The sequence below is a fragment of the Sorex fumeus genome, unplaced genomic scaffold (genome assembly GCF_029834395.1).
Source record: "Sorex fumeus unplaced genomic scaffold, SorFum_2.1 ptg000009l, whole genome shotgun sequence".
NCBI lineage: Eukaryota > Metazoa > Chordata > Mammalia > Eulipotyphla > Soricidae > Sorex > Sorex fumeus.
Genome location: NW_026606066.1, coordinates 12,379,858 through 12,406,784, shown reverse-complemented (window position 1 = coordinate 12,406,784; position 26,927 = coordinate 12,379,858). Strand labels below are relative to the sequence as shown.

The 26,927-nt window shown below is 39.4% G+C and overlaps 1 protein-coding gene across 2 annotated transcripts in view; it reads left to right on the top strand.

Annotated features, from left to right (window-relative positions):
* The window catches only part of ITGB6 (integrin subunit beta 6), a 158,908-nt gene that overhangs the window by 87,867 nt on the left and 44,114 nt on the right, over nucleotides 1-26,927 (top strand). For both annotated transcript variants that reach the window (XM_056110406.1, XM_056110407.1), the window contains 3 exons: nucleotides 19,409-19,498; nucleotides 24,713-24,847; nucleotides 25,066-25,483. In XM_056110406.1, coding sequence (XP_055966381.1) covers nucleotides 19,409-19,498; nucleotides 24,713-24,847; nucleotides 25,066-25,483 — 643 coding nt within the window. The remainder of the gene's footprint in view (nucleotides 1-19,408; nucleotides 19,499-24,712; nucleotides 24,848-25,065; nucleotides 25,484-26,927) is intronic.

The window sequence follows — 26,927 nt, the reverse complement described above, 5'->3', positions numbered from 1 at the left end:
CTGGTGAGATACTGAGATAAAAAGCAGTTATATCAGTGTTCTGTACTACACTGTCAAATCAGATTATTAATCACCTGGGATTATTTGCAAGACTTTCAAAATGTTTATATGTAGTTGTGTAGATTTTGTGAAGTTAATAACAATTATTATATGACTTGATTTTTATGATGTAATGTTGAAACACAGCACTCTGAAAGCATACTAGATATGCTGATAATAAACATGTTGTTTAGTGACTTACATTCTTGATATCTATAATTAATGTCCCTGTGGTTATTGGGGCAGGGTGAAGTGTCTAAACCAGTGGTTTTCCATAGCAAGTTCACAGGTGTAAAAAGGTTGAAAATACCTGCTTGACAGCATGGAAATAGAATTTTCAGATCAGCAAAAGTTCTCAATCATCAGCTCTTCTGGTGGGTCTTGACCACTTTTCTGGTTAAGCCAGTTCTCATTACAGATATTTCAGTAAATATATTTTGGACTTATATTTCTTGCATTGCAATGTAAGCAAGTCATTTTTTTCTCAAATGGGGTTGAAGATTCCAAAGAGGAAGCTGGAGTTTGGGGTGACAAACAGCTGTCAAACTGAGAGATTACATGGAAAAGACAGATGGGAGCATTGACCCATTGCTACCATCATCTGCAGCCCTGACTATTCCTCCTCTGCTCCTTCCACTTCGTACCCAGAGTAGGCATTCTGCCATGTATGTTGTGATCACCTTATTCACCTTGATAGATAAACTCCAGAGTCTTCTCACAGGGCCATGATAGGAAAATCATGAACAATTTACACATTACTTGTCATTTCATCTAAAAACAAGAATAATGTGCTATGGCTCCATGCTCGAGCCTACAAAAAAATTATCTACCATATGCGTATTTCAATTTTTCAGGAATAACCCAATTTTTCTCTTACTCTTTTCTTCCTCTTCATTCCCATCTTTTGAGCTTTACACTGCAGCAAGATATTTGAAAGGAGATAGAAATTAGGGAGCATAAATTGGGAACAAAAAATATTGAATCTGATGATCTCAATAACAATGACCCTGAGTCTGGAATTCAGCAGGGACGAAATAACCAAAAATCCCAGAAGTCTACATTCAATACGGTAGAGTTATCTGATATATACAGCTTTTGGGGACATGTTTAAAAATTATATTTATCCTATCAATTCAATCCTATAATGGAGTATTCCAAATTCACAATTTTGGTGAAAAAATTCTAGGAATAATAAAAGACAACCATGGATTACAAATAATAATCCACAAGTATAATGGAAAAACGATTTTGATTTCTTCTTAATTGATTGGGAACAAAGATGAGGAGAGCAAGCTGCCTACATCTTTCTCATAGTAAAACATCTCTCAGAGAGGAGAAATTTAGAAGTAACACTCATGTCCTAGAAATATGAGGGCTAAATTGTTAGAAGTATTTACAGACTAATTAATAAATCTCATCTATGAGGTCATTAATTCCATAGTGAGCCCTAAGATTAAGCTTACTATGTTTCTTCTAAATAACTCAACAATTTATATTCAGAAACTATGTAGGGGGAAAATATTGAGTAGGGTATTAATAGATGCTCTGTTTGTTCATATCATGTAAAAACATAAAAGTGAATCTCATCACTTCAAAGTCTAAATATTTCGAGATCTAGGCAACACCCAGAAGAGCATAGTACTGAAACCAAAATACAACAAACTAGAGAGCTGTTCACTGATTCATTTAGTCACCAAACATTTCATGAGGACCTCCCATGAACAAGGGTAGGGTGGATGACTGCAGAGAATATGACAGCAAATATAACTCAAAAATCTCACAAAGTTCTAACAAACCTGTACACCAATCAGGACAAACATTTCAGAGGCTGTATTCTGGAAATCGAATGTGTGGTAGAATTTTCTTGAAGTTTTTCCTGCCAGTGTTTTCATTCCTTTCCATTATCTTTCTTGGAAGGAGCAGAAAGCTAATTTTAAATTATAAAACTACCTTAGATGTCAACAGTATCAGTCTTAGACTAAACTTTTCGCTTTATTATTTTTATCATGCCAAAACATTTATCTTAAATTTTTATTTTTGCAATGACATGACTGGTTTACAATAATACATAGTTCAGGAGGTTAGTTTCAATCTCTCTCACATTGGAGTGGTGGAACCTGAGGAACAAAGAAAGTATAAAACTGACTACACAATAAAAGAAAAGGTTTGCTGAGGACGTATGAGGTGACATTCTGGGTTTAACTATTTTACGTCAATTTACTATTGAGTTTCCCTTCTGTGACTATAAACAAAATAAGAAAACAAGTTGCATGTGAGAGCTACTGTTTGAACCCAAACTTCATCAGCCTCTACCACAGAGTTAAGTCACAATTGAGCCTGGGCTGATGTTATAAGAGCCTGCCAAAATTGTAACCACCAGACCACCAGAGAGGCTGCCTTTTAAATAAAGATCTGACTTTGGAAGTCACTGAGCAGTAAAAGCACAGAGCCTGAGGGCAGAGCAGAACTGACAGATGAACCAATAGGTGAAATCTCTCAAAAGGGCACAGTCATTCAAGACCAGTAAACACTTGTTCAGAGGTTCTTTACTGTTGCTGTTAATTTAGATGAATAGAGCAATTTAATAATATATGGACTTCAAAAGAGACAGAGAGACTTTTAGATTCTGCCTTCTGGGTTATTTAAGCTCTCAGTGGTAAGAATAGGCCACACAGCTAGGGAGAGTTATGCCACTGACCAACACAGCTAAAAGAGTTCTATCCACCGTGATCACTTCATTAACTATGGTTTACAGGAGGGGGTATAAATGACAAAGGCTATCCATTTCTTATGATGATAAGCATACAGAAAAGCAGAGTAATATAATATCTATGTACCTATTGCCCAACTTTCTAAAATTTTAACTTTTTGTCATATTTGCTTCACAGTTTTTTAAAGACACCAGGACAGTTGTCTTACGTGTGTCTTCCCAACTCTGACCAAATATATCTTCTCTTTCACAGAAGTAACCAGCATCCTGAAATGGTCTATCTTCCCTGTTTACCTTTTGTAATAACAAAATTACACATGTATCCATAGATAACTATGAAATTCTGACTTATGTTTAATTTCCTGTTATATATAATAATTTGAAAACTTGTTATCTGACACAATGTTGTTTTTAATATTTTTTAATTACTTGGGTAGAGAGTGTTAGACTACACCTGATGGTGCTGAGGGATTACTCCTAGCTCAAGGGTCTGTTGGTAATGCTGAGAATCAAGCCCTGGTTGGTCGTGTACAAGACCAGTACCTTAACCTCTACCTTATCTCTCAACCCCTATTTTACTATATTATTAAGGTAAAGCACGCATTACATATAATTTGGCATTTTAACCTTGTTTAAGTCTATATTGTTGGATCATTAAATGCATTTATACTGGCACAGTTAATATTATGCTTTTGAAGCCAATCCATAAAGATGTATATCACCTACTTTCCTATGTTCTATTACTGTGCATATTCCATGAAGTAGATCATTTTTATGTGCTCATTCTGTGTAACTGAAGTCACTGGATCACTTCCAATTGTGCAACATTACAAATGTTGTAGCTATGCACATTCTTGCACTAATCATCTCTATTTAAAATACTTGAAATGCTATGAACACAGGAAATAGTATTTTCAACTCTTTGGGCTATGTCCAAGTCCTTCCCAAAGTAGCTGTATAAATTACTTTTCTACAAACAACATAATATTCTCTCTCTCAATTCTACAAACTTTTAATTTTCTTTTCCAATGATAAAAATAATGTATGTTATTAGAGAGGGAAAAGGTAGGGGAAAGAGAGTACAGCAAGTAAGGCACCTGCCTTGCATGTGGCCAATGAGTTTTAATCCCTGGCACCCCATATACCCACCAAGTACTGTCAGGAATGATCTCTTATGTACAGAGTCAGGAGTAAGTCCTGAGCTCTGCCAGGTGTGGCTCCCCCAAAATGTTAAAATACAGAAAAACAAAGAAAAACCAAAACCATTTATGGCTAACCATTCTTGATATTTTAAATTAAGTTTTTTAAATAGGCATTCACATATTTTAATATAATTGACATCATTCTGAACTAATTGTCACAATTTCACTGTCCTCCCATTGTTTATCGATTTGCTTGAGCAGGCACCAGTAACGTCTCCATTGTGAGACTTGTTACTGTTTTTGGCATATCAAATATGCCACGGGGAGCTTGCCAGGCTCTGCCGTGAGAGCGGGATACTCTCAGTATCTTGCTGGCCTCTTCGAAAGGGATGGAGGAATTGAACCCGGGTTGACTGTGTGCAAGGCAAACGCCCTACCCACAATGCTATTGCTCCAGCACACTGAACTAATTAAGTATTTTAAATTCTTAATGAGTTTACATATTTGCAGGATTGTAGAGACAAAAATTAGACAGCATTTAGTTTATATTGAACAATCACTTTTATCAATAATAACATTAGGTGAAATCATGGTCATTCTATGAAACTTTGAATCTGTCACTCTAAAAGCAAACTTTATCTTCCTTTCTCACCATAAGCCCCAGAAAAATCTACAATCACTACATTTTTATCTATCAGGTTTCTCTTTTTTTTCTTAGTCACATAGTGATTTATTACTTCCTTCACATACACGTGATGAATTTAATCAGACCCTCATTATTTTTCACGTTTTTTTAATCCCCGAAAGTGCCCTTTGACTTGGGACTCTAACAATTGTGACCAAACTGGGGTTTTCAAAAGCTCCTTTATGTACCAGTAAGTGCTCAAAGTTGTCTGATTAACCTCCCTAGACACTGAGTTCCTAAAAAGTTCAATACTGTTGACCCTCTATTCCTGGAAGCCTTTCCTCTACTCAGTTGCCCCCTCTCTCCCTGTCCACAAGGCTTGTCCAAATTACAGCTGTTCTTGCAGGGAGCACATCCTGGCTTCGATCATCATGTAGGAGTCTAAGTGCAATCAAGCATTCTCTGAGTGCCCTTTTAAACAGTTACACCCAGCTTCAAATCAGGAAGGCCAAGTTGAACAGTCCCCTTAAACATAAGACAGTTTGGGAACTTTTGTACCCAATGATCTGAAAGGGTATTTATTATAATAGAGTTAGATATTTCATTGCCCCTGTAGTATTGAATCCTCAAAAAGTAAATAATTTTCCTTTTTAAAAATTTTGTAGATAGATAGTGCATGTAACATGGTTATCCAGTATTCATTCATGTTTATAGTTTTGATGTACGTTTCTACCCCTCACCACTTCCAAGGTACTCAAGACCCTCCATCACTGTTCTTATCCTCTTCTAGTCTGCCTCTTCATTACGTCTACTGCTTGTAAATCTGAGTTTTATAGTTCAAGGCCAAGTACTAACTAGCCTCTATTTTATTTCTCTCCATATCACAGATAATTGATATTATCAGTATTTGTTCTCTTTGTGACTTGTTTAACATAGTGTCTTCCAATTCCATCTACATTGAAGTACACGTCAAGATTTTACATTTTCTGATAATTGCATAGTATTCCATTGTGCATATATGCTACATTTATCTGTGTTTGGACACTTTTATTTTTCCCATATTCTGTCTATTATACTGAGCACTGTAATTAACATATATGTGTGTATATCTTTCAGAATCAATATTTTTGTAATTTGGGAATAGATATGCAGAATCTCACTAGCTCATTGGGAAGCTCAATTCTTATAAAGCAAAAATCTTGGGAACAAAATTATGTTGAAAAGTTTAAGTATACCTTGATCATTAATTAAGTAGTTGGCATATTTTTCTACAGGAATGCCAGATTAAGAACAAAGAAATACAGGCTATCCATTGAAATTTGAAATTCAAATTAAAAAATGTTAGTTATAAATATGTCCTATGCAAATATTGTCATACTGAAGTCGATGGTCTCCATAGGTCAAGTGTGGAAAAGAGAGAGACAATCACTTTCTCCCAACTGACCTCTGCCATCCCAGGACTGGCTGGGAAGGTTAGGCCTGATAAAGTCTGCAATGAGCCCCTCTATGGCACATGCCAGAGCCCCACCAGTCCCACTGGGGGCTGATGCCCTCTTGACCTTCTCCACACAGTAGTTAATCCCACCACCTGATTTCTCAGGGGAGCCATGGACTCAGGCTGGGTAAGAAATTGATCTTTGCAGGAAAATAAAGCCTGTCCTAGGCCTCATCTAGGGCTTCAGGATCCTTGTTCTTTTCACAAGAATTTCAGGAATAGAGCAGTTAAAAAAAAAAACAGATTTTATTTGGAGCTTTTGAGGAAAGGCAGGCGAGAGAAAGGGAAAGAGAATAATACACTCAAGCGAGAACATGGGCTTCTCCAAAGGAAGGTAAAGCCCCAGTACACATCTTAAGAGGAGAGATGTAGGCAATACATGTGCTCTGCACCACATGTGCTTGACCATATGGACACAAGCGGCTCAGGCATCATATGCAAGAATTTTCTTTGTTCAAATTGGCTTTTATAGGGTTTTCTCCAACCTGCCCCATGTGGGGCTTCTTGCTAGCTAAGAGTCAATTGCCAGCGTGGTTGCTAAGGGAACAGAATTAGTAGTGGTTGAAGGTCTTCCTTGAAATTCATTTTATTGGTGTTTGTTCCTGCTGGAACTTCTCTCTAGAGGGATCCAACCTTCTCTGGGTCTCTGGCACCAGATAAAGTCTTGGTTCCTGAGCTCACAAGGTGGGTTCTTTGTAGCCTTGAGGCTATTGGCTTTGTTAAATTCTGTTGCCATGGGGGTCTTTCCCTATCTATCTGCCTACATCAACACTAAAGATTTTGGAGATTATCTGAAAACTAGAAAAGAATAATGTGTAGTGATCGAAAATAGAAGGGGAGAGTGTGAACACTTTACCTTGATAGGATCCTTTAGGGAAGTTCCTTGTCAATAACTTATTGAGAAGTCACAATTCTATGGCAAAGGAATTTTCAAGATAAGACAGGTGCAAAGTTCCTGAGGCAGGAAAATCTCAATATTTTTGGAAAATATCTACTCAGCCTGATTTTAATTGGGGTATAGGGGATGAAGTGGATGAGTTAAGACTAAGGGCAGACCCGTCAGTCTTAAAGGTTGAGGGAAAGCTGCTACTATTCTATGGGCAATGAACTTTCAAAAATACCCCTCTGATTAAGAGAATTCCTGCTACTGGTGAACAATATTGAGCTCTCCCTGGGAATTATGTAAACATGGGTTTTAAAACATGACTTTGTTTCCAAAGTGTCACAGCTCTTCCTAAATGCATAATTTGCTACCCATCATATAAATTTAAAACATTGTTATTTAATATCCTATAGAGATCATCCTATAAGAGAAAACAATATAATGATTAGGCCACCCTCTGGTCCAATTAAATCCTTTACTCTGGGGCTGAGACCCAGGCATCAGTGTTTTATTTTTGAAGCTTGGCAACTATATACAGTTACCAGGCAGGCTGGTAAAATACAGGCTCTGATGCAGGGTTGTCTTGACTGGACCCTAAGATTCTGCTCTCTCACAAACTCACAGCTGATTTCCTTGGGTTGGTTCTGTCAGCACACAGGGAGTAGTGAGGGCTCATTTCTCTTTAGCAGTTTTTGTATGCGTGACTTCTGTTTTCTGGCCCCTTTCATTGTGTCCCTTAAATTCAAAGCTCCAAGTATTATGACCTGCTGTTTTGTCTGCAAAGCATATAGGCTTCCGGTGAACCTGACATCCCTTCCCATTTTCAAAAAGCTTTCTAAGTCTTTAGGACTTGCATTTGCCAGCAAAGTCTGTAATCCCTCTCTAAAGGCAGGGTAATCTTATTAAAGGAACATCTGAAGTATCCTCAGTAACAAACACCCAATGTGGCTTCTTTGTTCTCAGTCTCCATTCTCCAGTGTCTCTCTGTGCAATTGTTTATCTCAGAACAGTCATGCATGGTGGGTCCATTTCGTCTCCCCTTATCACTGTTGCTGCTACTGAGCGGACTTGTTCAGTTATGCACTACATTTTCTTGGCTGACAAGATAATTACATTCCAGGGCAGACTGAAAGAAAGACAGGTAGTGCTCAAAAGTTCCAAAGCTGACTACCTAGTCATTGCCGGTGCAGACTTCAAGATCAAGCCCCTGATCTAATTAGCACACTCCCATCACTGCCTGCCTGCCTGCCTACCTACGGAATGCTGACAATGGAAAGCCTCAAGGCAAAGCAGATATCATGCAACCCAGAGACAGAGATTCAGATGCCTTGTGCCAGAAACAATTACATATTCTTTTTGGAATCTTGGGTGTCCTAGTAACGAAGTGAGCCTGGGGGTAAACTTCTGCATAATACTGGGAGCCCTGCATTTACTGATAATGAACATGAGAACCAGTGGAATAAACCCCACACAAATGAAAGACCTCACGGGGAGAGAGACTTCTCATTGCCTTCAGATGAAGGACTTTTTTTTTTTTTCCAGCAAACCCAGCCTACCTCTAGTTCTGTAAAATAGTACATGGCTCTACAAAAGTCAGGCTTCTGCCAGAAAAGACCTGTTTTCCTTTGACTAGATAAATGGCACCATACAATCCCCCTAGTGGGGGAAATGTGTTCGGTGGTATGATTTTGCTCCTTCTTATGTTTCTTTCAAGATTTTTAGTTCGAAAGTGATTATAGCTCACAACCTTTTCCAATCATTTTGCTCTGGGAAGGAAAGTTTCAATAATCCCTAATCCCCTACACATACATCGAAAGTACCATCGTCTTAACTTTCTACTGAGGCTCTCACCCCTGGTTCCTGTTGGATTTGTAACACTTCTTTGCACAAGCCATCAGGGTCCATGAGAAGCAGAGTGAGCCCCGGCTTTGGAGTCAAGAACAGTCTCTTCCAACAAGTAGAGCCCAGTGACTAGGCAAAGGACTCCCTTGATTCTTCTGCTCAAAGTAAAGGTTTAAAGCAGAGAATTACAATGCCACAGGTATAAAAAAGGTGAAAGATCACTGGCTTAAAGGTCAAAGAAATAAAAAAAAATGGCTGAGTTCATTTGTGAGAGAGTTCACATGTGAGAGAGTTGATAGGGTTCTAATGCCTTATTTGTATCTCAGAAGGTGACCTTATTTGTAAACAGGTTCTGTGGGTATCAATAGTTAAGATTAAGTTACATTGGAATGGGGTTGCTTGGGGTGTAGGGAGAAGGGCTGTGCTCAGGGCATTTGGAGTGGTTTTTTAATCCACATCAACTGGTGTTATTAGGAAACATGACAGCAGACACATGAGGAAGAACTCCATCTGGCTGGGCTAGCTCAGAGTAGGACAAGGCATCGACAAACAATGAATTGTTGTCAAAGGAGCCAGAGAGACAGTATAGTAGGTAGAGCACTTGCTGAGCTAGGTTCAATACCTGGCATCCCATATTGCCCCAGTGTCTGCCACAAGTAATTCCTGAGTGCAGAGCTGGGAATAAACTCTAAGCACTGCCAAGTGTGGCCTCCAAACATAACACAGATAAAACGAAACAAGTTGTTGGGGAAACCTCCAGAAGTGAGGAGTGGTGAGGGTCAATCCTACCCTGCAGGTTTCTGGGGAAGCATAGCCCCATCAACACATTGATTTTTAATTTCTATACCCAGAACTGTGAGACAGCACAAAACAATTGGTTGAAGCTACTTGCTTGGAAAAACTTGCATCCTATCTACTAGGAAAGACATGTATCCAGTAGATAGGAAAGGCATATGTACAGTTAATTTGGGACACACTCATTCACCTCACTCCAGAGACCTCAACTGAGCAAGAGTACCTTTGTTAAGTACCTATTTTAAGTATCCAACTTGGCAATCTGACCATGGAATCTGGCTCTAGCCAGAGCAAAACAGGTAGATGCAACTATTTTACTTTCTGCCTGAATGACCAAAGGCAAGATATGACGTCCAACTCTAGGCAGAAAAGAAGAATAGCAGTATCCACATAACAGAGCCTCTGTGAGGAATGAAGGGGATGGCCCTTCCAGGAATAAATGTTAGCTTTTGTTCTTCTTTCCTCCAGTGATGACATCTCCAGCCTTATCTCCTGTATGAGCTAGTAAGACTCCCAGAGGTGGATGTTTTGTGGAATTGAGGAGTTAAAGGGCATACCATCCCCTCCATGGAGCCGTCTCAGAGTGCTCACAACTGTAGATGATCAGGAACCTAAAATTTCTAACCCTCCACCCTCCATACTCTACCCCAATGAGCCAAGATTTCAGTTACCTGAATTTGGAATTGCAACTCTTGAGGGATTGGTCCTTGGATGAGTACCTGAGGAAGGGGGAAACATGCGACAACTACACCAAGAACCTGTACCATAGATATTTCCTTTGGGTCCACCCAGGTAGGAACTGATGATTCCTTGTGACCTGACAGATAGACATTTTAAGAATCATATGCACTTCCTGCAATTTAGGTTAGATTCTGATTACCCAGAAACATCCTGTGCATCCTGTGCATCCTGTGCATAAGAATGCCTCTCTGTGCATTTGTCTGTCTCCAAACACTCAGATTGTGAGTATTTTATGCTGTGTGAACATTTCTTAGTGGAATTGCTAAGTCATAGCATGTGTTTATTTTCAGCATTCGTAGCTTTTGTCAGTTTTTCCAAAGTAGCTGAATCAATTTAGAGTCCTACTAGAGGTGTACAGGACAGGGTTCTTTAATTTTTTGTCTTTCTAGGGGAAACACACTGGCAGTTCACACTTTTCGTTTCTAGTTCTCTAATGACTATTGAAGTAGAAAGCTTTTCATGTGCTTTCAGGCTACATATCCATGTTTATCAAGATGTCATTCTAAAACCTCTATCAAGAAACTTCTAGAAACAATAGGCTTATATAGTAAAGTGGCAGGCTATAAAATCAATACCCAAAAATCCATGGCTTTCCTATATGCAAATAGTGAAAGAGAAGAAAGTGACATGAAGAAAACAATTCCATTCACAATTGTGCCCCAGACAATCAAGTACCTAGGAATCGCCTTAACTAAGGAAGTAAAGGATCTGTACAAAGAAAACTACAAAACGCTACTTCGGGAAATAAAAGAGGACACGAGGAAATGGAAAAATATCCCCTGTTCATGGATGGGGAGAATCAACATTGTCAAAATGGCAATACTTCCCAAGGCACTGTACAAATTCAATGCAATCCCTATAAGGATACCCACGACATTCTTCAAATACATATATTATCCTTTCTCCCTCTCAATTATCTATTTTTCCTATAAAAATTAAAGATCACTGTTCTCATAATATACACCAAAATTTTCTTTTTCAATCTTATTCTTTTGGGGTCATATTTTTGGTGTCCTATTTAGGATAGTTGGCCATGGGGGCTGGAGCAATAGCACAGCGGGTAGGGCGTTTGCCTTGCACACGACAGACCCAGGTTCCATACCCAGAATCCTATATGGTCCCCTGAGCACCGCCAGGGCTAACTCCTGAGTGTAGAGCAAGGAATAACCCCCTGTACATTGTCGGGTGTGACTCAAAAATAAAATAAAATAAGATAGTTGACCATGACTATAACTTCCTGAATTTTACATTGGTAGTGAAAAAGGTGGTTTGCTCTTGGGGAGGAATAATGCCCGGACAGTAGTTTAGAGAACATTCTAGGTGCTGATTATGTTCTATCTCTCTATGTTCTTGGTGTTGAATTTGCTTATTTTTTCTTTATTTTGGGCACCAATGAGCAAACCCAGGCCTTTGCACATGCAAGCAAGTGCCACTGAGCCACCTCCTCAGTTCTCTTGTCTCCTGTCTACTTTTTACTTGTCTCTTTCCAAGTTCTCTTGTGTACTTTTAAGATAGTCACTAAACTGTTATCACTTGTACACTGTGCAAAGGAATCACTAAATGAAATGATGCAGGTAATAACACCCCTTCAAACACTTTGAGAGGTCAGAAGAATTATCTGTGAACAGATCGTAGATTTTCAATTTACACATGCCAGCCATTTAATAAATGTATTTTAACACATAAGCTGAGTATAGTTTGAAGACCAGAAACACTGATACAGGTTAAAGGCATGGCATTGAAAATAAACTATGCTGAGAAGGAAACCCCTCAGTTTTAGTGAGATGTCACAGGAAAGTTGAGCAATCAGAGCCTTAAGAGAAGCAGCAGGTTTTCTGAAATAATTGTCCTTACAAATGTTTTATTAAGATTCCTGATAGTAAATGTGTGATAATTCCACTTCTGTTTTCTAACTGGTATGAATGGTATGAGAGGTATGTTCCCTATAAAGCTAGTTGGTGCCAATGAGGTATAGAAGTTAAAACACTTAACTTGTACGTGGTAGACCCTGGTTCCATTTTAGGACCCTGTATTAAGAGAATATGTTCTCTCAAGCACTGCCAGAAGTGACTCCAAGCATAGTGATGTGAGTAGCCTCAAGCATTGCCAATTGCATTGCATATTACAAATACAAATTATGAAATAAATAACATTCAGCAAGCCTGAAGTGGTGATGAGTCAAAGACCATAGAAAAAATGTTAGAGGAGGATTTAAAAGTGAAGTAAAATTACCACCAGTACAGAAAGCAAATTGAGATGCCCAAACAGGACAAAGTTGTACTAAAACATATTCAAACTCAGCCAGAGCCTGAGATGAGAGTAAATCAAAGAGGAAATGTAGTCAAAGCTCCAGTGGAGGCCACATCACATACTGTAATTCCTTATCTGTGGATAGAAATGCCACATGCCACTCAAAGTTGCCGAGATCTGCCAAGGTCCTCAGTCCAGGTCTCTTTAAAGAGAAAGCCAACCCATGGGTTGTTGACAGTTAGCTGGAGTAGCAGGAGTATGGTTTCTGGTCCCTCTACCCTTTGTCAAGCCAACTGACATCTGGTTCTTACACTGAGACACCAAGTGAACTTGGACACAATTTGAGAGGAAGCTGTATATATAGGTGTGAACTCAGACACATTCGTCTGTACCCTCTGACGCCTGTGCACTCACTGAAACCTACTACCATACCACCATCTGCCCCTATCTGCCTGTTTCCTAGCCTCTGTGACAACAGGTAACTTTCCACGAAGCAGAGGTAAACTGTCAGACAAATAAGAAATATCCTTGGAAATGGAAGTAGAGTAAACAACAGACAGGTTTGGGAAAAGAAAGTTAAAATGAGGCCATCAGAAAATGGCAGCCTTGCAAACATGAGTGAGAAAAGCAACCTCAGACCCTCCTGGGTGGCATTGTGGGGAGGAGAAAAGAAAATCTATAATTAGGATAATCCATGAACAGATAACAGGGAATTCAAGCAGAAGAAATTCAAGCCCAAGCACAGGAGTTTCCATTTCTAATCAGCATCATCAGGATTTCAGAGTTCACCATTTCTAATATACAAGCATCATCTTTAGAGAAAGAGTGCTATAATTTATCACAATCAGGCATGCAAAATCATCCTTTTCTAACATTAAACATGTTTAATCAAGACAATTTATAATAGCACTTAAGGACTTTAATGAAAGAAAGGCATCTGATACATGATATTTATAGTAATCATAATAACATAAGATTTAAAATATAATTGTTTACAATATTAGGCAAGAGAGTCAAATGGCGTAGGTCTATAATCTGTTGGTTATATGTTTGCTTGAATGCTTTGGAGAGAATGAGAACTCATAAATGAATAGTTTCCCACTACACAATTATCATTGTTATCACTGGCTATTCACTACTGATCACTAGCTCCTTTAAAATTCATTCTCCAGTGGATGGCCCTCCCGTTGATCCTCGATTTGCTCGAGCGGGCCCAGTAACATCTCCATTGTAGACTTTGTTGTTACTGTGTTTGGCATATCGAATACTCTCGGTAGCTTGCCGGGCTCTCCGAGAGGGGCGGAGGAATCGAACTCGGGTCGGCCATGTTGGCTGCTTGTAAGGCGAACGCCCTACCCGCTGTGCTATCGCTCCAGTGGATATCAATGTTAAAGTCCTTGATCTAATAGCTAAATGTCAAATGTCATACCACATGAGGGATTATAATTATGCTTTAGGAAATGGATGGGTTTAGCTTTGTTAATCAGAAATTTAACTCAGGGGCTGGAGCAATAGCACAACGAGTAGGGAGTTTGCCTTGCACATGGCCCACCCAGGTTCAATTCCCAGCATCCCATATGGTCTCCTGAGGACCACCAGGGGTAATTCCTGAGTGCAGAGCCAGGAGTAACCCCTGTATATTGCCGGGTGTGACCCAAAAAGCAAATAAATAAATAAAGCAGGCCTTTTTTTTTTTTAAGATTTGGAAGCCACTTGAATTGGTGGTTGGGGAAAATACTCCCTATACCTCAGCCATTGGAGATACAAGAACATTTCCCAAGAATAGTCATTTCATGCAAAACTAAATTCTTTTCAATGGGATCTAAATCTTTGTCAAGCTCTAAAGATTCTCCCTCTGACTTCTCTTCTGGGAACAGTCAAATTTACACACATTCCAGCTCTACTTGAGTGAAATTCAAGTTTGTATTTACCTATTCACTGCTAACTACAGGTCTCATGCTCCACAGCCCTTTTGACATGTGTTTATTTGAAATGGTGAGTCGATGAACTGGTGCCTTCCTTGTATTTGACAAGTTCTACCTGGCTCAGGGAAACATATTGGGGCTCACCATCCACAGGCAGAGATATAGGGTACACAGTAAAGAGGAATATCACCGCATTACTACCCAAGGTTCCTTTAGTAATAAAATACAGTGTCAAGGCAAAGTGGCAACACACACTGTTAGAGTTGATATTTCCATTTATTTCAGGCATAAAGACAATCACAGATATTGCAATAAACAAAAAAATAACAAAATTTACAAGTTAAAACCGGGCTGGAGCGATAGCACAGCGGGTAGGGCGTCTGCCTTGCACGCAGCCAACATGGCCGACCCAAGTTCGATTCCTCCGCCCCTCTCGGAGAGCCCGGCAAGCTACCGAGAGTATTCGTTATGCCAGACACAGTAACAACAAAGTCTCCAATGGAGACGTTACTGGGCCCGCTCGAGCAAATCGATGATCAACGGGGGGGCCTTTTTACAAGTTAAAACCAAAGTCTATTTTCCATACAGAAATTTGTAGAAAGAACTGGAGTGATAGCACAGCTGGTAGGGTGTTTGTCTTGCACGTAGCTGACCCTGGTTCAATTCCCAGCAACCCGTATGGTCCCCTGAGAACTGCCAGGAGTAATTCCTGAGTGCATAAGCCAGAAGTAACCCCTGTGCATCGCCAAGTGTGACAAGAAGAAGAAGAAGAAGAAGAAGAAGAAGAAGAAGAAGAAGAAGAAGAAGAAGAAGAAGAAGAAGAAGAAGAAGAAGAAGGAGGAGGAGGAGGAGGAGGAGGAGGAGGAGGAGGAGGAGGAGGAGGAGGAGGAGGAGGAGGAGGAGGAGGAGGAGGAGGAGGAGGAGGAGGAGGAAAGAAAGAAAGAAAGAAAGAAAGAAAGAAAGAAAGAAAGAAAGAAAGAAAGAAAGAAAAAGAAAAGAAAAGAAACTTATAGAAGACTTGAATTTCAACCTGGTGCTCACCTATGGTTTCTTAAAATATATTTGAGCTCTAATGGGTCTCATTTGTTATGTTGGTGGTTCCTCTTGTCTTGATTTACTTCTAATTATGATCATAATAATAATTTGGGGGGATAATCAATGTCACACTCAATGGTGCTCAGAAGTGAATGCCTGGCAGTGCTCATCAGAGACTATATTTTTTGTTTTGTATTTTGCTTTTTGGGTCACACCCAGCAATGCACAGGGGTAACTTCTGGCTCATGCACTCAGGAATTATTCCTGGCAGTGCTCAGGGGACCATATAGGATGCTAGGAATTGAAGCCGGGACAGCCATATGCAAGGCAAAAGCCCTACCTGCTGTGCTATCACTCCAGCCTCATTGGAGACTATTTTGTAGTGCCAGAAACTCAAACTAGGATGGACCATGGCAACACAAGTGCTTCACCTTTTGTACTATCTATCTTTTAGTGATAATTCTAATTTAGTTTTGCCCACTCTTTAAGTTACCTAAAGTGTTGTTGAAATAAGATAGGATACTGTGTTTGATCATTATCAGTGTCACTGTCCTCCCATTGTTCATCAATTTGCTTGAACGGGCCCAGTAACGTCTTCATTGTGAGAGTTGTTGTTACTGAGTCAGCAGTAGGGCGCTTGCCTTGCACGCGGCCAACCTGACTGACCCGGGTTCAATTCCTCTTCCCCTTTCGGAGAGCTCGGCAAGCTACTGAGAGTATCTCACCCACACGGCAAAGCCTGGCAAATTCTCCGTGACGTATTAAATATGCCAAACACAGTAACAAGAAGTCTCACGATGGAGACGTTACTGGCCGCACTCAAGCAAATGGATGACTGGGAGGACAGTGACAGTGAAAGTGATTGTGTTTGAACTGTAAGATGTGCCCTGAATCAAATTCCAAGATTGTTTACTTTCTCATATATACAATTTTAACAGATTCAATTATATGATTTTATCACACATAACAATTTAGAAAACTACAGCTGAGAAAAAGAATGAATTGTCTCCTTGATGAAGCACTTCATATTAAGTCTGACTAATGGACATTGTTGAATGCAACAGTAAATGAATGAGTAAATTGATAGGAGAGTTAGAAATATCTGAGAGAGAGAAATATTTCTGAAAGACAGAAATATCTCACAGCTTAACAATATAGAAACTATTTTAAAATAAAAATATTTGGAGTTACTGGACCCAATTTCCAATGCAATTCCAAAAGCATTAGGAATTTAGTGTCAATGCAATTGGAAATTGGGTCCAGTAAATTTTCCCTTCCTCAATATGTGTTGGCGAAGGGAAAATTCACCACACCAATAATCTTCCACACTAGCTATATATCTGCGAATGCAATTCAGCGTACTATCTACCTATAAAGAACACCAGATTCTACAGATTAAGGATAATAATCTGTAATGGTACTAGTCAGTCCTAGAACACCCCCCCCCCCCCCGACACACACACTTCTGACTCCAACCACAAGCACAGGTTAGCACTTGGGTTTCTGCCAGATTGGTTATAAATGAGGGGTCCAATGAAACCCTCTCCTTAGGTTTCACTTGCTGGTGGCAAGTTCAGGTACCTGTACTTCAGACCAACTGAAGTCTGAGATTCCTAAGACCCAATTGTTGGGTTTGATGAACAGATTGTAGTGGCTCACAGAACTAAGAAATATTCACCTACTAGCTCACCAGTTAGTTATAAAAATGTTTTGGTTTGGTTTGGGACACACCCAGCTGTGCTCAATTTAATCCTACCTCTGAGCTCAGGGAACACTTTTGGCAGTACAAGAAAAGCCAGATGTGGTGTTGGAATCAAACAGAGGTAGCTTCTTGCAAGCAAGTATCTTAACTCCTGTAAAATCTCACCAGTCCCTTAAAAAGATTTAAGTGGGAAATAGCCAAAGTAAACCCAAGATAGAGGGAAAGGGTGCAGAGCTTCCATGCCCCAAAAAGTGTGCCATTCTCCCCTAATCCCAATGTATTCACCAACTCATAAACTCTTCTTCAGCTTATGTGAAGGCTTTATTACATCTATTATTGCTTAAGTCACTGGCAATTGATTCAACCTGCAGGTTCACTCTCCTCTAAAGATAGAGGAGGAGGATGGGGCCCGGGGGTGGTAGGGGAGAAGGGGGGTCTTATGGGGAGAAGGAAGGACAGTGGATTTGAAAGTTCCAACCCTCACAATGTATACATGTACTAAAAGTTAGTCCTCACTCAAGTGGTTTTCAAAATTCATCTCATTAATCTAACAGGAGTCAAATGTGTTTCTCACATTACTAAGGAAATCCCAAAAGCATTAGGAACTTAATATCAGAAATACAAAGATATATATTTCTTGTTATAAATTTTAGTATCAGGGCTGGAGCTACAGTTCAGTGGGTAGGGCATCTGCCTTGCACGTGGCTGACCCGGGTTCGATTCCCAGTATCCCTTATGGTCCCCCGAGCACTGCCAGGAGTAATTCCTGAGTGCATGAGCTGGTAGTAACCCCTGTGCAATGCCCGATGTGAACCCAAAATCAAAATAAATAAATAAACAAAAAAACCCATTTTTTCATTGGACCCTCTCATTTTGTGATACTAAAGTTTAGAATCACACAAAAGTGTAATATTTTAGAACCTGCTTGGCATGGGTTGATTTGGAAAGTCTTAAATGAGTGTAGAACATAGTTAATACTGATATTTGACAACTTCTGCAAGAAAAAGTCAACGTATGCCTGAGTCTTTGCTTAAGAAGACAATGACAGAAACCATACACTTTTAGAAAATGTTTGAAAATAGTATTGTAAAATATAAAACTTCAGGGCAATTTTCAACTGTCTGGAATATTCCTTTCTTTGCAATGCCTCATTCCCCAACTATGCTTGATAGTTGGAGTGCTGAAGAACTAATATTGTGAGTTTCCTCAGATGGAAAGAACATCTCAGGAGAAAATGGAGGGGAAGAATGCAGATCATTTTACAGAAGCACTAAATCATGATGACTAGTTAGTGATTCTAATGAATCCTAGCAGAGTGCTGAAAGACCTGAGTTCTCATTATTCCTAGGAAAGGGGGAATAGCGAGAATTCTAAAAAATATGATTTTTTTTCACCATCAAATGATCAAATGGTTGACGTGTGTGTGTGTGTGTGTGTGTGTGTGTGTGTGTGTCTTTGGGGGAGGGCACACACAGCTGTGCACCAGAGTGATCCCTCACAACACTCAGGGAACTTTATGTGCTGCTGGGGATAACCTAAGATCTGCAAATGTCTCAACCCCTTTATATCTCTCCAATCCTGTGATAAGCACTCTTTAAATAATCTGGATTTCAGAAATCTGGAGAGTTATTACAGTAGGTAGGGCATTTGCCTTGTATATGGCTAACCCAGGTTCAATCCCTGGCACGACATATGGTCCACCAAGTCCACCCAGGGGTGATCCTTGAGCACCAATCCAGGAGTAAGCCCTGAGTGCCATGAGGTGTAAAACAAACACAAGAAAAAATATGGATTTAATGACATGTTGAGTGACCTGATGGTGATGAGAGGGTCCAAGTATACCAAACCAAATTTCAATGATGTTACCAAAGTAAAGTTAGTTTCTGGTGGTATGCTCAGAATATTTTTTGACAAAGGGTGCTTTACCAATGGAAAATATATAAAAGTGTTATTGAGACTTAACTCCTGCTATGCTATAAATAATGGTCCTTTACTAAGGCAATCATGGATGCTAGATTTTCCCAGTGATAACTCTGGCCAGTTCATTTCCCACTTAAGTACAGGAGGCAGGTCTAGAGTTTCAGGAAAAATGCCCATTTGTTATCAAGAGCCTGTTTCACCCAGCCAGCTAATTAGAGGCCACTGTAGCCAGCAAGCTGAACCCCACACTTAATGTGTCTCAATTACAGTGAGCAAAGATTGACTTATTCTTTTTTATTTACAGAATTATGCAAAACTCATTCCTGGAGCCACAGTAGGGCTGCTTCAGAAGGACTCTGGAAATATTCTCCAGCTGATCATTTCCGCTTATGAAGTATGCTTTTTTTTCTTGTTGAATAATTTTCTGGGGTTTGGTTTTGGTTCTGTGTGTGTGTTTGTTTGTGTGTGCATGTGTGTGTTTGGTTTGGGGGGGTTGTATTTCTTTGATACTCATGAAGTAAAATTTTAAGTAAAAAAATGCACTCACCTGCAGAAAATCTCTCTGTAGCAGTGCAAACCAAACATAAACTTTTTTCATTTTATTTGAAGATATCCTTCTTGAAAGGTAGGACAGAGGTAGAAAATATCATTAACCTTAATGCTAAGATTGTTATAACAGTAAGGTTGTTCTGGTAATAACCAAGAGCAACAGGGTCACTAACAAAAACCTTAATTCTACCAAAAGGTTCCATGAGTCATCATTAAGCTCCTGTCTTCTTGACCTGAGTAAAAAAATGTTTAAATTGCCAGTAAGTAATAGCTCAGTGAAGAACTCCATAGGCATAATATGACTACTCCATACCTAAAAGAAATATTAAAAGTAAAACCATCAACAAAACCCCATTTTGGAGAGCACTTTTTTTTCAACCCAGAGAACCTTTTCTTTGGTTTTATGTTTTATATTTAAACACTGTACATATGAATAAACAAATGCACAGGCACACGTCTTTTGACCCTGGCTCAAAATAAGTTGCACACATATAGTATTGCTTTTTCTTTGTATTTTTTTTTACTGGGGGCTGGAGGTGTGAATGGACAGGGATGGCTTCAGGCGAATCTTGGCCAACCAAGTAGGCAGTCCCATGCAAAGTACCAAAAATACAGTGCCACTAATTACTTTCATGCCGGAGATTACTCCATTCACTGGGACACCCCAGATATGGTGATGTGGGAGGATGAAGTCTCAAGACCATAACCAGCAATGCTCAGGGGTCTCTAGAGCTACAATTGACAATGCTCAAGGGACCAAATGATGCCAGGAATGTAACAGGGATGTAACACTTATACTATCTCTGGAGCCTGCATTGTGTGTGTGTGTGTGTGTGTGTGTGTGTGTGTGTGTGTGTGTGATTGTCCTTATTTCAGAACTCAATGTATGGTAGATGAGAGTTGCCAACTTTTATTTTGGTTTGCGAATATCATCAGTTTTTGTCTTTATTTATTATCTTACATGAGAAGGCCCCAAGTTCCATTCCCGACTGGAAGGTATGGTTCCCACACATTCTGAGGTCTCCCTGATGACTCCCAGCCACCACTGGGTCTCTGAGCAGCACCACATCACTCACCCGAGCACCTAACTGAGAGCCGACTCAGCCAGGCCATGCATTGCTGGGAATGCTTCAATGTTTGATGTTTCAAAATTATAAGTGACCCCACACATCACAGCGGGTAGGGCATTCGCCTTACAAGCGGCCAACATGGCCGACCCGAGTTCGATTCCTCCACCCCTCTCGGAGAGCCCGGCAAGCTACCAAGAGTATTCGATATGCCAGACACAGTAACAACAAAGTCTCCAATGGAGACGTTACTGGGCCCGCTCGAGCAAATCGACGATCAACGGGAGGGCCCACACATCATATGCCAATACTTAGATTGTACTAAATCAATACTGGTTAATTGTTATTTTTCATAATAATCTGGGAAGCTTTTCAAAAATGTGTGTCCAGATTTTCCTCACAGATTTATTAAGAGAACTAAGGTCAGGAAAAGCTACATTTTTGGCGGTGGAAAAAAAAAACCTTCCAAATGATTTTGACATCATTCCACAGTTTTAAAATTCCCCCTGAGGAAGAAAAGCAATTCCTCTGAATTACCTTTTCTCAGTGAATAAAATACAGATGTGTCCATTAAAATTATAGCATGAAGGGGTTTTTATGCTCTCATTCTCACAAACTTCAGTTTTCTTAGCTCACATCAAGAATTAATCACCACATTAGCTCATGCTTGAAATTCTTCCAGACAAGAAAGCTTGTCAACAAAACACTATAGAAGCCTTCCTCCTGCTCATGCAGTAATTAAAGTTTTAATGTGTAGAATCAAATAAAATCACATAGCAGTTCTCCTCTGAATTAGAACACTCAGTTTTCTTTAACCCCATAAGTTCAAACAGGTTGACTACTAGTATCTGAAAAGGAATTAAGCAAATTAGAAAAATGTAGGTTGTTAAAAACTATTTCTACCCCTGTCTTACCTGGTCCTCTATAAGCCCTTGATTACTCTTTCAGAAATTAGGGCTGGGTTTATGGTCCCACATCACTTTCCTAATTTACAGGGTAGTTGAAATCAAGGAATCAACATTTTAATTAAACTTTATACCTTTTTTTTTACTCAATCAAAAAATATGAACTGTGTCTACTCTACTGAAGAATCTTGCTCTGTAGCAATTCTTGGAACTTTCTGGCTCACTGGGTGAAGTAGACTACAGATCTTGGCACTAGGGCAAATTCTTTTCCTATCTTGTAATTTTTTAGTGTTCTAAGAGGACTTTTAAATGTGTAATTTCATAGACTGAATTTCTTTCTAGTCTGAAGAAAGAAGGAAATATATATTGATTACATACAGCCTTTGATAGGCTTCTAGTGGAACAGAGGTAGATCGTTTGTGTTTATAATTAGTGACTGCACTTCAGTTGCAGACTGGCATTGAAAGTGTACCTTTTAGAGGGGTCAGAGAAATAGTATGGGGGTTAAGGCTCTTGCTTTGCATGCATCCAACACTGGTTCTATACCTGGCACCACATGGTCACTTAGAATTGCCGGGCACAGTCCCTGAGGCCCTTGAGCAACAGCAGCATGGCTCAGGTAACCTCCAAGCTTCCTCCATTGGACCAATAACTTTGTTCCCTGGAGGGAGTCTAAGACCTCCTGAGTATAGCTTGGACGTAGGCCTCTCCTTTTAAAAAAGCCCTTTAATATCCAAGATATGTATTGATCTTCTATCCATTAATTTCTTTCCATCTCATACCACATAAAGTAACTGACATATCTGCAATAGTAAGAGGGTGAACTCTTCCACTAAGTTCAAAAAGGGAAGCAAATTTTGCTTGGCTCATAGAGGATGTTCAATAATTTGAATAAATGTAATCTGATTACTTTAAATATAATAAATTATATAAATAAATATATTATGTCCTTTATTTTGAAGATCACATTAAAATATTCCAGATGAAATTTGCAGTAAGATATCCAATTAAATACATGCTGGGATTTCCTTCATTTCTGGTGGTTATGTTGCCCTCTGCTCCTAATTGTTGTTATCTACAGAAATGCCAGTCATGGTCCTCATTTTTTTCCTTTAGCTTCTAACTCATAGTGCCATTTTCCCCAGCACTATTCCTATCTTAATTCTTTACGATTTCAGTAAATGCACATACATATAAGCACTTATACATACATATTTTAGTATAATTATCTAATATGTGTATATATGTATAGCACTGTCCTCCCATTGTTCATCGATTTGCTTGAGCAGGCACCAGTAACATCTCCATTGTGAGATTGTTGTTATTGTTTTTGGCATATCGAATATGCCACAGGGAACTTGCCAGGCTCTGCGTTTGGGTAGAATACTTTTGGTAGATTGCGAGGCCCTCCGAAAGGGATGGAGGAATCAAACCCGGGTTGGCCATGTACAAGGAAAATGACCTACCCGCTGAGCTATCACTCCAGCCTGTATATATGTATGAACATTATAATAGTATATATAAATTTATCATTTGCCTCAGACTCTTCTCAGTTTCTTCAAATCTATTACTAAAATAATTCTGTGTCCCCCAATACAAACAATATTAGCTTATTGTACCTTCACTCCCATGTCATAACTAAAACCTAGTCAGCTGTCAACAAGCTAATCCCAAATGTATATAACCCATTTTCTACTTCTTCCTTTTTTAAAGAATTAAATGGGTTTTATTTGTATAAAGTTCTTAGACAAGCATTGACATATCTTCCAGGTAAATAAACCCATATTTTGGTGTTTAAATTCTATTACTTATCTTAGATATTATCTTCTTTTTAAATTTTTTTATTTTATTGTATCACCATGAGATATAATTAAAAGATTTCATGTTTGAGATACAATCACACAATGATCAAACACCCATCCCTCCACCAGCGCACATTCCCCACCACCAATATCCCAGTATACCCCTCCTTTCCCACTGCCTCCATAGCAGACAATATTCCCCATACTCTCTCTCTACTTTTGGGCGTTATGGTTTGCAATACAAATACTGAGATGTTATCATGTTTGGTCCTTTACCTACTTTCAGTACATATGTGCCATCCCAACTGATCCCTCCAACCATCATTTTCTTAATAATATCTTCTCTAGTCTAGTTGCTTTGCCTTACCCCCAATCCCCCCCCCCCACCCCACTCATGAGTCAGGCTTTCAACTATGGAGCAATATTCCTGGGCCTTGTATCTAATATCCTTGGATGTCAGTCTCATGTTATGATAGAACCCATTTTCTGCTCTTCATTTTATATCTTGTAATCCTACTCCTGCTAGTTCCCCTAACATTTCCAAAGCATCAGAACCTCTAATTAACAGACCCTACTTTCTCTTTTTTTTTCAATTAGATTTTTCATTTATTTTGCTTTTTTGGGATCACACCCGGCAATGCACACGGGTTACTCCTGGCTCATGCTCTCAGGAATTACTCCTGGCAGTGCTCAGGGTACCATATGGGATGCTGGGAATCGAACCCGGGTCAACCGTGTGCAAGGCAAACAACACCCTACCCCCTGTGCTATCGCTCCAGCCCTGAACCCTACTTTCTCTTTACAGATACCTAACCTCTTGATATCTTCTCTTTCCTGTCCCCCCCATTTAAATTTCATCACCAATCATTCTGGATAAGATATTATCATATGTCATCCCTCATATGTGCCCTCAACTGCCTTGCCCTCAGAACTGAGCTTACTTGGCCAGTGTCCTGGTTAAATCAAACTATCCTCTCACTCTCCATACCTGACTGGGAAAGATACACACTCATGCTGTGCAGTGTAATGCCAATTCATGATCATGTACCTCAAGTGGGCCTTCAATCCTGCACAGAAACCAAGCCATATTTCTCTAGCAGATACTCAGGTAGAGAGGTCTAGGAGTTAGTTTAGTAGTTGGCAACCTTATTAATTGATAGTGAATTTTTATAGACCTAATTTTATTCATTTGTAGCTGAATGAGTATGTTTCAGTTTAATTAGCAAGATTAATCTTCTGACTCTATTCTTTGATTTCATTTAACTCCATATATCTCACCTAAAAGGAAATACGATCCGAGGTGGAATTGGAAGTATTGGGAGATACGGAAGGACTCAACCTGTCATTCATGGCTATCTGCAACAATGGAACTGTCTTCCCACACCAAAAGAAGTGCTCCCACATGAAGGTGGGGGACACAGTAAGTAGACAGCCAACAAATGGTCTAAAAACACATTGGAATAAATCAGAAGCTACCTGAATACTCTGAAACTGTACTTTTCCTTTCAAGAATTTCAAAAGCTATTTTCAAAGACTTCCTAATAAGTGCTTTTGACAAAGCTGATCCCCATGCAGCTTTTTGCTTCCTCCCATGCATTTTGGTGGAGAGAAGCAGATAATTAGTATTTTCTTTTGCAGGCCTCATTCAACGTGACTGTGAGCATCCCCAACTGTGAGAGAAGAAACAGGCACATTGTCATAAAGCCTGTGGGGCTGGGGGACACCCTAGAAATTCTTGTCAGTCCAGAATGCAACTGCAACTGTCAGAAAGAAGTGGAAATGAACAGCTCCAAATGCCATAATGGCAACGGCTCCTTCCAGTGTGGGGTGTGTGTGTGCAACCCCGGCCACATGGGCCCTCACTGCGAGTGTGGGGAGGACATGCTGAGCACAGATTCCTGCAAAGAGTCCCCAGAACACCTCTCATGCAACGGAAGAGGCGATTGCTACTGTGGACAGTGCATCTGTCACTTGTCTCCCTATGGAAACATTTATGGGTCTCACTGCCAGTGTGACAATTTCTCCTGCGTGAGACACAAAGGGCTGCTCTGCGGAGGTAGGCTATGTCTCATTTCCACCTGACACTGCAGGGACTCCAATATCAGGAAGGGGCTTTGCATCCAGTGCTCCTTGTAGCAGGCAGCTTAATCAATACTTGCTGAACTGCTTAGTGGGCTAATCTTGAGACCAGAAGTGACTGATGTTCTCTTATATTTTGTTTTGCTCTTATTTTCACCTGGGATGAGAAATATGTCAACCTGAACATCTTTATTATTTCCTTAGAAGTAGGTAAAAGATGGAAAGACTTTCTCTTTGTTTATTACCCAAACACCACAAAAGTGCATATAACCTGAGCTCTGTTACCTTCCAGACTTCTGGATTAGGCCAATGGATTAGGTGCCTGCCTCAACTTTTAAATGTCTGTTACTCTGAAAGAAAATGTGAGGCCACTAAAGGCACATACTGCCAGGTGAAGAGACACAAAATAGTAAGTGGACTTTTCAGGGTCCTCATTCATGCCACAAAAATTACTCATGGTTTTAAAAATTTATGATTTGCTTTTATTACTTACAATCGCACCTATTTTGTGATAAATGCTGGTAGGGCTCTGGGCAAAATAAAGATGAATAAAGAAAGCTATATAGAAGGTAAAAATTGAAAATCAGAGCTGAAAGCTTTTTGATATTGAAGAAGTCCAACTAATAATTAATATTAGTCCAACTAACAGAAATATTTGTGTTTTAATATACTTTGTAGATATAAAAACATTTACTCACAAATTTGCATACAATTTGATCACTGTAAGACAATTCACATATCCAAGCATAAGCCACCCAAACAAGAATTACGAATGTGTTAATCTACTAAGATGATACAAATGTGTCCTTGAAATTACAATTGAAATATCAACTAACTGCTGAATTTAAGTCCCTATGTCTCCATTTTTCACAGTATGAGAGTGATTTCTTTAGTGAAAATTAAGTAAACTTTGTTATCAAAACAGTGTCAAAGACATGTAATAGATACTGGTTTCAAGAAAGAAAATATAAAAGACATGAGAAAAAATGTCTTAAAAACTCTTAAGCTCTTTAAAAACTGTTAGATGAGTACTCTTAGACGAGCACTCTTACATGAGTACCTGTGATTAATTTCTTTGGTGATGCCATTAATATCAATAACTTCTGCTGAGGCTTCATATTTAAGTCTCAACACCACCCTCAGAGACCAAAATATTTAGGATCTGTCCCTATTGAGACAGATTTTTCACCCTTGCCTCTTTCAAAGATATACTTCATGATTTAATGGCTGTGTTTCCAAATCCACACTAGTCCTCTTTCTTGAGACACAGACAGTGCACGATTTGGAGTCAGAGGCTACCACCATGTCTTAGAAAGAATATATTCTGCAGAATGCAAGAACGTATTTTTAATAGAATTCATTTTATAATATGTATGCTCAAAACATTGGAAATCACCTTTCAGACAATTATAAGTATAATC